General features: G+C 31.2%; 1 protein-coding gene across 1 annotated transcript; it reads right to left on the reverse strand.

Moving 5' to 3' along the window:
• Positions 1-433: 433 nt before the first annotated feature.
• LOC114327827 (chymotrypsin inhibitor-like) lies at positions 434-16,845 on the reverse strand. The gene is made up of 2 exons (XM_028276534.2): positions 16,726-16,845; positions 434-706 (listed from the first exon to the last, which is right to left on the reverse strand). Exons 1-2 carry the CDS (start codon positions 16,793-16,795, stop codon positions 492-494), a joined length of 285 nt encoding a protein of 94 aa, XP_028132335.1. The 5' UTR covers positions 16,796-16,845; the 3' UTR covers positions 434-491.
• Positions 16,846-16,905: the final 60 nt, after the last annotated feature.

A 16,905-nucleotide genomic window follows, 5' to 3' on the forward strand; every position in this document is an offset into this window, starting at 1 on the left:
ACGTTGTCTTTGCACCAGTATATCTCGTACAAGTTCAATTAGCTTCCATACGTCCATCTCGCACACAAAAACAAGTAAAAATAAACATCTGGCAGTGAGTCACACTTCCCACGACCCAAGAAAATTGTACGTTGATGACAAACGTTGCGAAGTGAGACCTGCGAGCGCAAGCACTGATCGCAGGTTAGGTTCAATTTGCGGTGTCTAGCTTCTAAGCGTGCTTCACAAAACTGTCCACGCAGTTCGCCGGTGCAGGTTGTGTCTCGCTTAGAATCAATTTGCGCCGGGGCTTATTCTGGCAATGGATGTGCATGTGTCACGGAACAGTGCCACGCGCACTGTATAAAGACTCGACCTGGCACGAATCCGTGCCATTAGTTGCGAAAGGGTTAAATCAATAAAACACAAAATTCAAGAAACACAAGTTTTATTCTACTATAATTACTATTAATTTCCATAATACAGAACTAACAATTTCTAACTTTATACATTTACTTCCCAACTGGTATTGGTGGACACTGGTCCGGCAGAACACACTCCCCTTTAATATTTCTTAAATAACCTGGATTACATCGACATTGAAATTGACACACACCTGGACGTACCTCTGAACAGACATTATCTCGACATACTGCTCTCCTATTGCTGCAACTTTTATCTGGACAACAACGTTTGCATCCTAAACTGGAGTTGGCACCGCAATTCCCTTAAACAAAAAATATTAATTAAAATTAAGGGGGTATTGTTTGAAATATTGAATTTTTTATTATTTCAAATAAAGGAGATTTTAAGGTTACAAACGTCACATCTTTGATATTTTATTTTTAAATAATTATTTTATTTTAAATAAATAAATAATTAAATAAATACTTTATTTTCTTTTAGACAGACAGAGTCTGTATAGAATTTATCAAAAGTAATACATTAAGTAAATATAACAAACAAATAAACAATTTCACTACACAAACTAACAATGAAAATACATTTAAAATTGAAGAAATTCTTCAACCGAATAAAAAATGTGTGTAATCAGAAATTCCTTTAAATTTAGTTTAAAGCTTGTCAGGCTCTTACACAATTTTATATAGGTTGGTAAACTATTATAGAGTCTTTGTCCCATTATACCCGGGGACCTGCAATATATATTTCCCCTACACATTGGGGCACGCAAGGTATCTTTATATCTAGTGTTCATGTCATGTATTTGCCCAATGGTTTTAAAATTTTCGAGGTTATTAAATATATATATATACATTACAAGTCTCCAGAATATAAATACAGACCAATGGTAATATTTTGAAATTTTGAAAGTATTGCCTACAACTTGTTTTTTGAGGGATACCAGCAATAGTCCGTATTATTCTTTTTTTGCAAAAAAGACTTCATTGATATGGGAACTTGATCCCCCAAAACAAATCCCGTATCTCAAACGAGATTCGGCTTGGGCACAATAAAGCATTATTAATTGTTTCTCCGTTAATACTTGTTTTAAATTTCGAAACAAAAACGTTACTGAGTTTAACTTTGCGGCCAGTGTATCACAATGTTTCCTCCAATTAAGACATTCATCTAAATGAAGTCCTAAGAATTTTAATGATGAAACAAGTTCATTATCATTATTATTTATATTTAAGTTAATTGGGTTAATACATCGTTGGCCTATTATTGAACTGCATGAAAAGAGTTTTTTGGATGTTCAACAATAAATAGTTCTTACAGAACCAGTTGTAAAGATCTGACAATAAGCTGTTACATTTGGACTTCAAAGAAGTATCAGGTCCATTGACTATTACATTTAGGTCGTCTGCAAATATCGTGAAATGTCCATCCGAGTTAACCAAGACAACATCGTTTACATAAATAAGAAAGAGAACAGGTTCTAAAATTGAGCCTTGCGGTACACCTATGTCAATATCGAGATAGTTGGATTTATGCGTCGCATTTGATAATTTTCCTTTTTCTGTTAAGCTGACATATTGACGACGTGCAGTTAAGTATAATGTTAACCAATTTAACGCACGTCCTTGAATGCCGATATTTTTTAATTTATAAAATAAAATTTCGTGATTGACACAGTCGAAAGCCCTGCTAAGATCACAAAATATCCCAACAGGACTCTCCAGTATTTATTAGAGATGTGAGAGTATCCTAAAAGGAATGCATTGCTGTATGGTTAGATTTTTGGGACTGGAAATCATGTTGGTTACTAACAATCACTGTATTCGTCTGTAAAAATGAGTTAAGTCTTTGTAAATAACTGTATTTAAAAAATTTTGAAAATACCGAAGAAATTGTTATTGGACAGTAATTATTTACTAGTGTTGGGTCAACTTTTTTATGAATTGGTAACACATTTCCCGTTTTTATACAATCTGGAAAATTGCCATTTGAAAATGATAAATTAACTAAATATATTAATGGCGATATTATAAAAGACACAACCTTTTTTATTAAAAACCCAGGGATTTCATCAAAGCCATGAGATTTTTTGTTTTTTAGTTTTTGGTTTAATAATTTGTTTAATTCTATTGTAGTGTACGGATGTAGAAGAAAGTGGTCATCCAAAACAGTGTTGTTACAAATATATGTACTATCAGGTTTGTTTGGAATGGTCGCAATTACATCCAATGGAGCATTTTTAAAAAATAGGTTAAATTTATTGGCTGTTTCTAATGAATCTGTAATTACGTTATCCCCGTTTGAAAGTGTTATGTTACTCTCATTTTTTTTACTTTTTGAAAAATCAGATATAATTTTCCAAGCACTTTTAGAAGGATTATCTGAGGTGTTTATTATATCTTGGTAATGGCATTTTTTTGGTTAAATTTAGAAGCTTTTGATGCTCTCCTTTTTTAAGTCTATAATAATCACGCAACTCTGGAAATGCCCTAGATAATGCATGCAAATTTTTCAATTGATAACTTGATTGTCTCACCTCATTATTAACCCATTTATTACTATTTAATTTGGACTTTTTATTTATAATAGGAAAATTTATGTTAAAATTATACATAAAAATATTAAAAAAGGTATTAAAAGCAAAATCAAACTCAATCAGTACAGTTCGATGGTCGGACACAGTATTATCGTTTACACAAGTAACAGAAGAGTTTAAAAAATTAACAAAGACGTTATCAATCGTCGTAATTCTGGTATCCGTGACCCTAGTGGGCCATTTTACGAGATTAAAATTTACATTAAAAAAAAAGGACTTTTGTGGTTTGATAACATCATAATTTAAATACCTTGTATCAATACTAAAATCACCGTATACAATAATATAGGTATTAGATTTAAAAACGAAATTTAAAACCGACTCAAGATTTTCTAAAAAAGTATTAATATTGCCAGAGGGGGACCTGTAAGAGTTTAATATTATAACTATGTTATTTAATCTGTCTTTATATGAAATGCAACAAAATTCTGAATGTTTATTAACACAAAACTCGTGAACATCGATTTTGTTTGATTTTATACCATTTCTAACCCATATTCCTACGCCTCCACCTCTGCAGAAGTTGTCACGGGTGTAGTTACTTACTAGATTATAACCTTCAAGGTAAACGTAGTCTACAGAGTCAATGGTCTCCCATAATTCTGTTAAACAAATTACGTTTATATCCTTAAAGTTATTAATTTCTAAAGAAATTTCACAAGCTTTTTCAACACTAATACTTTGGAGATTAAATAGCATCAGCTCAGGGTTAAACATTACCTCTGGGATTGGAGTTTGTAATTGTTCCGAAGGTATAAAAAACTATTAACACATGCATTTTTAGGCCGGATCGATGGGCTTTACGACTTTACGTTCTTTAGTATTTCATTAACAATTATCTTCTATTCGTTTAACTTGCTTTTTCGTTAAAAACTTGTTTGGCGCCCTCTTTTATTATCCTCTTTTATTATCTTCTATTTACTATATCTCTTTTTATTTAAATCATCAAGTCATCATACTGAACATACTCCGTATATTCTTACTCTGTATATATCTGTCTTAATACGGAACATGCCTAACTTTCTACAGTTGACGCTGTCATTCCAATTCCCAAAATAGTGGTGGTAATCACATAAAAGGCAAAGAAGCTTCAAAATTAAAACATTTTATTTCTATACGATTTTTCTCTTGGGGTAAGAATACTAAGAATTCTAATCATTATATTCCATGCATACCTAGTTTCCTATAACAGTCTTTCTAACATTTTTTATACCTAACTTTCAAATGTTCTACCGTGTGTTTGGTTTCTGTATTTTATTTTATCTATTGATATGCTTTTAGTAATCAAATTTTAACTAGTAATATTCAATATTAATTCCATTTAATTTATTCTTGTCATCTGTTACTCTTTTTGATTATTTCTTAAAAGAATAGCAGACGTGACAAATTTTGGTTTTTCTTCTTGATGATCGATATGTCTTTTTCTTATAGTTTTTGGGAATAAAACTACTTTTTCCCTCCAGGAGCTTGAAGCATCCTCAAATCGCCGGCGAGAAAGAACGAGAGACATGTCATCCAGACTGCATCGACCACCATCTCTAGCTGCAGGGGTCTAGGGCCGAACATCTGCCCAGGTCTACAAGGAGTCAACAGCAGTACCATTCGATCCCAAGAAATTACCATCGAGTCAACACCAAAAGCCATAAGTATAATCCAGAAATTGAAGGCCCTGATGCAAGAAGGGGATAAGTAACAATATGCAAATTTTACAGGAGAAGCAAAAAAAGTTTTATTTTTTAATTTAAAATTTATGTTGTTCATGAAGTAGGGCCGAACTAAAACAACAGATATGTATGATTTTGCCGCCATTCTACATCCAAACAACAATGCTATTAAGGAAACAAAATTTTGGTGCAATAATAGGATAAGTTTAAGCCTTTTTGTACTGTAGTTTACAGCAGGTGCAAAAAGGGGATAAGTTACATTAAAACCCATTTTCAGAAGAAATACTTTATTATTAAATGTGGAGTACTTCTTAATAAAAATGAATATAAAATAAAGCAACGCAAATTTTAACAGAAAGTATATTTCTTTACAAGCAGGTATCCATTATAAACGTTTTAATAAAATAAAATTAATTAATCAGACTCATCATCGACAGAGCTATATGTATCCGTGACATCTGAATCAACTTCTATCTCTTCTAATGTATCTTTGTCTGATTTAAGAGATTGATAAAAATACATTTCGTTCTTTCCGACATATTCATTAGCTAACAACATAACATTTTGATATTTTGCGTTCGCGTTTGTGGCTCGTGCAGATACCGGTACCTTTCCCAATAGCGGCAAGCCACCGGTGCAATAGTGGGACAGAATAACACACATATAAAAGTTAATTCAAAATTCGGTGCAAGAACGGGATAAGTTACACATTTCTTATACTGTTCTTGCACCAGACAATACCAGGGGATAAGTATATTTCTCTTATAATTTCAGTATCTATTACCTATACATATCCTATACTTGCGTCAGACAAGAACAGTTACTTTTTCAACCTAAATAAGCACCTATCTTGCTTTTGCAGAATTTGGTACTTATCACCTTCTTGCACCAGGGTCTTCAATTGTTAGTTTTTGGCAAGAATTTGAAATTTGTTAATGCACTTAATAAGTCACATTTTTATTATATTTTTATGAACAATAAACATGATTAATTAAAAAATTTGTTTTATTTGCTTCATCCTGAATTTTCATAGTTCATTTCTAAGATTAGGACAAGACGAACACACACCTGAGTGACTGAGCTAAGCTAAGGGTGTAACGATGGCTACCTTGGACGATTGAGGTAATATTTTTGAATATTATTTCAATTAGCTGGGGTAGTCCAACGCTTTTTTCGTTTCAACATGCTCTCAAAAATACTCTCTGACAATTTCAGATTGATTGAAGAAAAATTACCAGAGATACAGCGTGTTGAATACCTTCGACTCGCTAGCCGCGGCTTCGCGTCAGCACGCTTGAGTGTAGTGAGAAACGTTAAAGAACTGTTCGCTTTCTCTTTTCTAGATTACTTCGCGATTCAAAAAACATATTCCAATGTGCATCACTTTACGATTTAGCAGACAAATAAGAAGATGAAAATGCAGTTGTCAAAACTTTAAACGTACTTTTCTCAAAACTGCTTTTTCAAATGCGGTAGACATTGTAACTGAAAAACTACTTGACCGATCTACCTCAAATTTTGCACAGATTTTCTTTATCGATTTCGTGAGGTAACAGTGTCGAGAGATATTTTTTTTATGCTAATTTTTTGTTCAATCATAATAAATCTCTTGATTTTCACAAAATTTTTACCAAGAATTTCCTATTTTTGATTTCTGAGTGATACCAAAAATTCAAAAACCATTAAAATAAAAAAAACTCGACGTTGTTACCTCGAGAGACTCATAGGCTAATTAAATTTTTTGAATTTTTTGTTTCGCATGATCCAGTGGCGAGTTCTTATGTCCACCGTAAAATCCATTTTTTGGGCTGCCTGTCAAAATTTGTCACCAATTTTTCAATATTTTGAATTAAATTTTTTTTAAATATTCTTTGCATTGTACTTAATATGTTTATTTAATTTAAAAATAAAATAATTCCACCATAGCTTCGAAAAAAATGTGCATGATATGTTGATTTCAAATCATAGCCCCCCCCCTTAATTCAAACAGGCAGAGTACGTGAAGCCCAAAAACTTGAAAATAATATCTGAGTTCTATATAGGCATTGGTATCTATACATCTTTCTCACGCCCGGTTCCACCAACGTGATCTAAGTCGACTCTGGTCTCCAATACACGCTGTACGTAGGGGAATATCCATAAACTACGTCATATAAAAGGTGGGGGGGACTTTGCTTATTACGATGGTATCCGACACGAAAGAGGGGGTCATGGGTGCTCATCCGACGTCGGTTGATATATTTAAACTAAAACGGGTAGTTCCCTAGCATAGTTAAAAAACTCAAACATAAAGTAAAAACCACCTCTATGTAATTGATGTATTTATTAAAAATTTTAAAAATCCCAATAGATTGTAAAAATGTGCCCAATTTAAAACATTTTCGGACCTATCGGTCTATCATCAGTGAATTCGAATACTTGCTGAAGAGCTCCAGAACCAAACAATGGTTGAAATTATATTTCAATCTACATTATGTTGTAGTGATATTGAACAGGCTAAACGCCGATGTTAAAAGATATAACCTCCGGGAACATGGTGAAACTCTACCAGAAAACTAAATCAACCATCTTAGGCCAACGTTGACTAGTAGATTATAGTAGTTAGTTTCCTGGTAGAGTTTCACCATGTTCCCGGAGGTTATATCATTTACCATCGGCGTTTAGCCTGTTCAATATCACTACAACATAATGTAGATTGAATTATAATTTTAACCATTGTTTGGTTCTGGGGCTATTTAGCAAGTATTCGAATTCACTGATAATGGACCAATAGGTCCGAAAACGTTCTGAATTGGATACATTTTTACAATTCATTGGGATTTTTAAAATTTTTAATAAATATACAAATTACATAGAAGTTGTTTTTACTTCATGTTTGAGTTTTTTGATATATTTAAAGTTGTAGCTGTCTAAATATAATATTTTACTAGCTTTTACCAGAGGGCAGCATTATTAAAAGTATCAGACAGGTAATGATATTAAAATGTAAAACTTCAATACTACCTATATAATATTTTATTAGAAAATATGCTAATCTAATATGAATGAAATTGGAAATAAATGAAAATCAAAGGTTCTTCTTCTTCTTCTTCTTCTTCTTCTTCTTCTTCTTCCTCTTCTTCTTCTTCTTCTTCTTCTTCTTCTTCTTCTTCTTCTTCTTCGTGCGATTAGGATTACTCCTGTTTGTCCGCCTCTTATTCTGTTTCAGTTGTTGTTGACTGTACATTGTCTTTCCACCTTTTCGGCGGCCTTCCAACGGGTCTTCTGCTATACGGCTTGTTCTTTTTACAGATATTCGCTAATCTATCTGGCCTTATTCGGTTTAGATGTTCGTTCCAGTTTTTCTTTCTTGTTTTTAGCCACCTGTTAATATTTTGAATTCTGCATCGTTCTCGTATATTTCTGTTGCTTTGTGTGTCGCTTAATGATATGCCCGCTATTGATCTTAATACTTTCATTTCGATATTGTTGATTTGTTGTTTCGACTTTCTTGTATCGGTCCTTTTCTCCGCTGCATATGTTAGGATAGGTCTTATTATTGCCTTGTGTCCTCTTATTTTGCTTTCCGTGGTCAGATATTTTTGTTTCTCCATATGGTTTCTCAAAGGCAACCACTTACTCTTGCCGCCTTTGTTGCTTGTGTTGTGGGCTATGTTTTTATATTCCTGTCACTAGTGGTCTCTACTCCTAGATATATGAATTTCATTACTTGTTCTACAATTTTGCCGTCTCTGTCTAGCTTGCATTTACGCGGCTCTTTACTTATCACTATACATTGAGTTTTTTCTACTGATATTCTTATTAGTACGTTCTTTAACGGTAAAATATTGCCAGACCTCTAAATTTTAAAGAACCGCTTGGATTGACATGAAATTTGGCACACACATAGCTAACAAGTCAAATAAAAAAAGTGATATTGTGCCGATGTGTGCATTTGCCCTGGAGGTGGTTTTAAGCCCCTCTTAGAGGTGAAAAAATATACGTCCAAAATTAGTCGAAATGGATAAACTGACTAATTTTAAGTAACTTTTGTTCCGTAGAGTTTTTTCATTAAGTCAATATTTTTCGAGTTATTTGCCAGTGAATATGTTCATTTTTTCAACAAAATAACCACGCTTTTAGACGGTTTTTCGCAAATAACTCAAAAAGTAAGTATTTTGTCGAAAAAAACATTCTTAGAAAAAATATAGCCTGTAAAAAATTTAAAAAAATGGTGTATCTACCACGTCTCCATACCTAGTAGAAGCAGAGTTATATCTAATGAAATATAGGTTCATATTCGTCAAATTCCAAATGGAATAATTTAACGTGAAATAACCAAAAATGAAACACATTTCGGGGAACACTCATTACAAATTATTTAAAGTATTTTAAAAAAGCTTCATTTTTGTTTTATAAAAAAATTTCTAGCGTCAAAAGTAAACAAGTTACGCTCAAAATAAATCTAGTCCTTTTTTTTTGGTAAAAAAATCGGGAAATTGACCTCCTAATTAGTATCTCAAATGAACTTAATCGTTACGACTTCACAAGTTTTTTGACTCGTGTATGTATTGTTTATATGATCTGTAGGTTTCATTGGTTCAAAGTCCTTATTTTTGAATGGGCTGTAGTTAAAATTGGTTGAACGAGTCACTGATCACGAATGTATGCAAATTTGCAAACACCAAATCTTAATCAATTTTTGTCTCACAGAAAAACAAAAAATACAGGATATTCAGAAAAGCAATGCTGACTTTTTTTTTGTTTTTAGAAATTTTTGGTATCCCTAGCAATTTTTAAGTTATTTTGAAAAAAAGCATATTTTTCAAAATTAAAATTTTTAAAAATTTTTAAAACCATTTTTTTTTTAAATAAGCACTTTGAATCGATAAAACTTGCAGATCATATAAACACAACATAAGTAAAATAATTTGTGGAACGGTAACGATTAATTTCATTTAAGTTACTAATTAAGGGGTGGTTTTCCCGATTTTTTTTTGTCAAAAAAAAACTTTATTTTGAGCGTAACTTGCTTAAATATGATGCTAGAAACTTTTTATAAAAAGAGAAATAAATCTTTATTTAAACACTTTAAAAAAGTTATGTTTGGTTTTCCCCAAAAAGTGCTTAATTTTTTAGATATTTCATGTCGAAATATTCTATTCGATATTTTGCGAATATGAACTTATTTTTCATTGGCTATAACTCTGGTTCTACGAGGTCCAGAGACCTCACGCGTACACCATTTTTTTACTTTTTTATAGGCTATATTTTTGCTAAGAAAGTTTTTTTCGACAAAATCTTACTTTTTGAGTTATTTGCGAAGAACCGTCTAAAAATGTAGCCATTTTTTTGAAAAATGAACATATTTACTCCAAATAACTCGAAAATTGTTGACTTGGCGAAAAAGCTCTATAGAACAAAAGTGACTTAAAATTAGTCAGTTTATCCATTTTCGAACTTATTTTCGACATATATTTTTTCACACCCAAGAGGGGGTGAAAGTCACTCCCAGGGCAAAAGCACACATCGGCACAATATCACTTTTTTTCTTTGACATGTAAGCTATGCGTGTGCCAAATTTCATGTCAATCCAAGTGGTTCTTTAAAATTTAGAGCAAAAACCGTGAAAGATATATATTAAACCGTACTATATATTAAGTTTTTTTTCTATGATATTGAAAGTGTGGAGCTGCCTTTGTAGGTCATCCTCGTTATCAGAAATTAGTACTGCATCATCCATATAGCATAGTATCGTAACTTTATGGGCTCCCATGTAGTATCCATGTCCTTTTCTTACTTCGTGAATTATTTGATTAATCATCATATTGAATAACAATGGGCTGAACGAGTCTCAGTTACATTTAAAATCTATTGGATTTAGACCATGAAGAAGAGATGCAAGGGACAGGGGCGAATGGAGTATTTCTGAAGAAGGCATTGGCTCATAAAGAGCTGTAACGCCACTAATGATGATGATAATGATGATAATGAAGAAAATTTAATTTGATGAATTAAAAAGTTATGTTAAATAGACTTGACAGGGCGCTTCGACGAAAGCTGACATACAATGCGCCAATGTTTGTGGGAGAGGTGACAACATCGTTATAAATAAAAAATTATAGAATCTGCATATTAAATTTTAGAAAATTCTTTATATAGGTTTTTTTTTGTAATATTTTCTGAAATTTTAATGGTCAAGCCAGTTTTTTTCTAAAATTTATATTTCCTAGGTATTTAAAAAACAACTAATTTCGCAGTTTATTTGTTTATTAAAAACTAAGCACACATTTTGGAGTGGAACTTTTCGATATGTTGTTTATTATACATTTCTTAATCAAATTAGAAAAGTTCTACCTTGTTTGTAAATTTTTTCCGTAAGTAAAGACTCCATTGACTCCACTATACAAGGTGATTTATTAGTGCGATTAAGCTCAGTCGATCCGCTATAGTAATAGACAGCAATAAAAGTTAATAACAAAAATTGTAGCTAACTTTGAGCTTCACATTACAAAATTAGTTAGAATGTTACAGAGTGTTCGATAACATACTGGCAGATCAAACTTTTTTTTTTAATTAACTATTCTAAATGGGAAATAAGCCAGAATTTGACTAAATTAACGTTTCACAATTTTATTTATTTTTAAAATTATACTTCTTTAGGCGCGATTGAGAGTAAAATTTCATAATACTGCGCGCATGCGCACACAGGCAGTATAGCGTTTAGTTGCTAAATATTTCTAGTTATGTATAAATATATCAGTGCAAGAAACGGTGTGAAAAGAATATATTAGTGTTTTTAGTAAATATATTTATTATAATTCTTGTGTCTTTGGATTTGTCTTCCTCAGGAGTAAGATGAGTATTATTAAAACATTTTATTGTATATTTATTATATTTCACCTTGTCTGTTTGTTACGGCGAATTGTCATTAGGTACATCCGAACCGATACAGACAAAGTCCTCATAGCGTATTTGGTATAGCATTCGGCCAGAGATCTATAGGTCTTGAGTTTGAATCCAGTGCAATCCTATACTTTTTTTTTATTTTTTTGAAAGCGGTAAGCACATAATTAGTTTGGTGTTTAAAAAAAAATTAAAACAAACTGTTTGAAGTATATTTATTTTTAAGGAATCATATAACAGAAGCATAACGTCTTACGTGCGTACAAAGTACAGACACATTCTTTTTTTTTTATTAATTTTGTAATTAGGGCTTACAATACCGGGATTCCGGGATCCCGAATACCGGGATCCCGGAGGATTTTTGTCCGGTATTCGATACCGGTATTTATAATAAAAATACCGGTATTTCGGTATTAGCTTAATATATAGAAAGTGAATTGATGCACAGTAAACTTTCTTCTAAGCTATTCTTTGCTATTACAAGAAATTCTTTTTTTAAAATAAACAACCAATATAATTGTAAACAATATTTATTAAACACGTTTATTACACATGCAAGTCAAGTATGTATAGCGCTTTCTAAAAGCGCGAATGTCGTTAATTTAAGGCGAAGGGTTATATCAGCTCCTACAATCAAATTATTAAATCTCGTCTATACAAATACATAAAATGAGTTATATAAAAATTCTTAAATATTTAAAATTAGACTACTTTATTTTATAAATAAACCGTAATATTTATTAATCAGAATTGTTTTTATATTTTCAGATCTATTTTTCATTTTTTTTTTGTGTATTGTGGTGTATAAATTAGGCTCACTTATTTTCTGAATTATTAGTAATAATTGAAAATATACAGGGTATAACAAAAATACAGGTCATAAATTAAATCACATATTCTGAGTCCAAAAATAGTTCGATTAAACCCAATTTACCTTAGTAGAAATATGCACACAAAAAAAGTTACAGCCCTTTGAATTTACAAAATTAAAATCGATTTTTTCCGATATATCTAAAACTATTCGAGATTTTTTAATGAAAATAGACATGTGGCATTCTTATGACAGGAACATCTTAAAAACAAATTATAGTAAAATTTGTGCACCCCATAAAAATTTTATGGGGATTTTGTTCCCTGAAACCCCCCCAAACTTTTATGTACGTCCCAGTTCAATTATTATTGTGGTACCGTTAGATAAACACAATGTTTTTAAAACTTTTTTGCCTCTTAGTATTTTTTCGATTAACCAGTTTTAATCGAGATGCGGCTTCTTTTTTAATATGTTTACTTACAAATTTTATGGGGGTTTTGTGCCTTTAAACCCCCCAAATGTTTGTGTACGTTCCAATCAAACTATCATTGCGGTACCATTAGATAAACACAGTGTTTTTAAAACTTTTTTGCCTCTTAGTATTTTTCCGATCAAGCACCTTTTAGCGAGATGAGGCTCCTTTTTTAATATGGTTCAAAATATACCTCAAACTGTAATTTATAAATCAATTTTCATTATTATTACTAGGTCTCTATAACCGTACTTAACAGTATACAAATATGTGGTGGATTTGACAAATATTCAAAATATCTCGATAAAAACTAGCTTTTCGAAAAAGTACTAAGAGGCAAAAAAGTTTTAAAAACATTGCGTTTAACTAAAGGTGCTACAATTATAATTTAATTGGAACGTACACAAAAGTTTGGGGGGGTTTGAGGGAACAAAACTCCCATAAAATTTTTATGGGGTGCACAAATTTCACTATAATTTTTTTCTAAGATGTTCATGCCATAAGCATGCCACATGTCCATTTCCATTAAAAACTATCTAATAGTTTTTGATATATCGGAAAAAATCGATTTTCATTTTGTAAATTCAAAGGGCTGTAACTTTTTTGTGTGCATATTTGTACTAAGGTAGGTTAGGTTCAATCGAACTATTTTGATCCCAGAATATGTGATTTAATTTATGACCTGTATTTTTGTTACACCCTGTACAGCGGTCTAAATACAGAGTAATCCATATAAAATATTTGTCACAGTAAGTTAAGAGGATCGGTACGTATTGTCGGCTGCAAAGCTATTCAAATGGGGATTCATTTTTTTCGAATCCTGAGAAAACTAATAAGTATTTTTGAAAAATTTAAACGCAGAAGGAAAGATTACGTTATTAGCGAGGGCCGAAAGTCCCTGAGAACTTCTACAATGTTTATTTTAATAAGTTACAGGGGTGAAAAACTAAGAGAAAATTTAGTGTGATTTTTAATTTCAAGTTTATCATTCCAAATAAACTTTTTATTTATTCTAAGGGACTTTCGGCCCTCGGTAATAATTTAGTCTTTCATTCTGCGTTTAAATTTTTCAAAAATATTTTTTTTCAGGATTCGAAAAAAATGAACACAATGCCGTGGCAATATTTTCCAAATCTATCTTTTTCTTACAACGCACTCAGCCGAATATAATATTGTCAGCATATATTATCAGTCAGACACTGACAATCAGTGACAATTTTAAATATTTGACATTGAATCGGGAATATGTTGAGTTATTGATTAAATATTATTGATATTGTGTATTTGATAAATAATTGATTTAAGACGTGAACTTAATAAAAAGTTATTTATTGTGTATTATTTGTGGAAGATCCAAGCAGAGAATACATCAGGATAATATATTCTGTGATCCAAGTATTTTGTTGTTTAAGATGTTCAAAATTGTAAGCGTTCCATAACAATATATTATTAAAAAATCACTTTAACACTTTTCCTCTTTTCTCGATTGAGTATTAGTCTTTGTTGTACAAATAAATTATTACAAACAATGAATATATAGTTAGTGAAAAAAATATCACATTTATTAACCTTCGGAGAACGAAGACTGGGTCAAGCGTGACCCGAAATTCAGTTATTTCTGAATATTTTATGAAATAATTTTTTTACAAATCTGATTGATCGTAAGTTCTCCTTATTTGTTTCAATCTATTTTTTCGTATATAATTCGTGAACATGCAAGTTACAGTTTTTCCTCTACGTAACATCTATGATGCCGGGTCAGTCCTGACCCGGTCTTCGGATTTCGAAGAATATTTTCAATATGTTTGTAGGTACACGTAAATCGCAGCCGTCTCTGTTTACGGGTATACGTACAGTGGAACTCCGATAAGTCGGCCTCCGATAACCCGGAAGTCCGGCTAACCCGAACCGATTTTCATCAGACAAAACAAACATTTTTTCACTTTGACCAAGTTTTTTACCAAGAAATAAACAATACTGTATGTATACAACTGTACGTAATTTAGATGTATTGTGCATATTTTATGTATTTCATGTTTTTGCAATTATAATGGAGTTTATGTGTAAGTATACCGTGTTTTATTAATTTTTGCCATATTCTCCGGATAACTCGGATTTTCGATAACTCGGATCGGCCGCAGTCTCGATTAATCCGACTTATCGAGGTTCCACTGTATTCAAATATATGGCCGGAGCAAATTTACCTATGCCCATTTTCTGTAAGGTATTAAAATTGGCCGCCGCGCCACCGGAGCGAACTAGTATATTATGCCCATGGGTAACCATCTTAAAAAATTTAAATACAATAATTTAGGATTTTGTTTGTTTTTTGTTGAATTAAAGATACTGTTTAATAATACTGACTATTTAAAACATCCTTATAAATAAAATGAGAATGGGTCACGCTTGACCCATCATCGTAATCTAAGTAAGTCAAATAATTTCCGTACTCCGAAGGTTAACTGAATTAATAATTTGCAATTATAAAAATAACAGTTATCCAAGGACATTCGAAACCCATCTCTTTAAATTAATGATGACATTTTCAAGTAGAATGACATTCTAGTAATATTTACATATCCATACCAGTGTGAATTTTACTACACGTAATTTGCCGTGTAAAGACAGAAAATAGGGATACACGTAAAATATTTGCGAATTATGTACCCATAGCCTTAATCTTTGTATTAATATATTTTAAAGTTAAATTTATTTACAAATAGCAAATTTCATAAGTAAAAGTACTATCCTATTGTATGCAAAATTTATCCTAGAGTCAAATAATTTTTCTATTTGCACATTTTTTGTATCTATCTATTTCTACTCTCTATGTAATGTTATAAACAACATCTACTCATTTCAAAAGAAAATTTAATAGGTTTCGTATATTATTTAATAACAAGTCGATATAACAACTGAGGATAGTATAAATATAACGTGTATATTTTTTATTTATAATACCGGTTTTAATACCGGGATCCCGGTATTTGAAATTTTAAATACCAAATACCGGTATTGAGATTTTGGCTCGGTATTGTAAGCCCTATTTGTAATTATAATCGAATGAATTCTCTTCCAGTAAAGTCGTCCCAGGAACGCAACTCATAAATATTGGCAATATCATTTTAAAGTCTTCTACTTTAAAATGTATAATATATGTCTGAATTGCTGATATAAATGAGTCAGATTAAATTAAATTATTAGAAGAATTTTTTACTAAGCAACAACATTTTTGTTTAATTTATTAATACTTTGTATTTTAACAATCAGTTCCAATTCTGGCGTCGAAATATTAAAAAATCTTTTTTTAGTTAAATTGTGCCTTACTTTCCATTTAGAATAGTTAATTACAAAAATACCACAAGGAAATAGCTTCATAAAAAGATTATGCTTTTTTAAATGGAATACCCTATATTTTATTTTATATTCGAAATTTTCTCTACTTCCCCATCATAAAAATATAAAGGTTTGCTATGTTATACACTATAAAGGGTATTTTCAAAGTTATAACCAAAAAAAATATGGAATCAATAAACCATTGATTTTGTGCTTATTTTTATTCATACAGGAAGTTGAACTTGTTACGATGTTCATAGAAAATTGGTTATAATTTTGTAAATACCCTGTATAATATAACAAACCTTTATATTTCTGTGATGGGGAAGTTAAGTAGATTTCAAGTATAAAATAAAATACAATGTGTTCCATTTAACAAAACATAAATTTGGTCTGCCACTATGTTATCGAACGCCCTGTAACATTCTAACTAATTTTGTAATGTGAAGCTCAAAGTTGGCTACAATTTTTTTTACTAGGTTTTATTGCTATCTATTTCTACTGAGCTTTATCACACTTATCAAGCACCCTGTATAATATACCAGTTTAAGAAAATTCTTACCCTGAAATGACGTTGAAACTACGATAACCAAAAGACAACTTAATACGATAAGTACAACAAAATTCTTCATTTTTAAATATGTAATGTAGCTTTCACAACAAACTGAGGTTTTATAAATGATTCTCGTTAAACATTCGTTTTAAATATAACCCCAAATATACATATTTATCAAAGATATTG

Source organism: Diabrotica virgifera, chromosome 9 (genome assembly GCF_917563875.1).
Source record: "Diabrotica virgifera virgifera chromosome 9, PGI_DIABVI_V3a".
Lineage (NCBI taxonomy): Eukaryota > Metazoa > Arthropoda > Insecta > Coleoptera > Chrysomelidae > Diabrotica > Diabrotica virgifera.

Excerpts from the sequence above, each read along its gene's own strand:
- LOC114327827 (XM_028276534.2), bottom strand. The coding sequence starts at position 16,795 with ATGAAGAATTTTGTTGTACTTATCGTATTAAGTTGTCTTTTGGTTATC. Across the intron at positions 707-16,725 it reads AGTTTCAACGTCATTTCAGG|GGAATTGCGGTGCCAACTCC; the intron begins GTAAGAATTTTC and ends TTTTTGTTTAAG.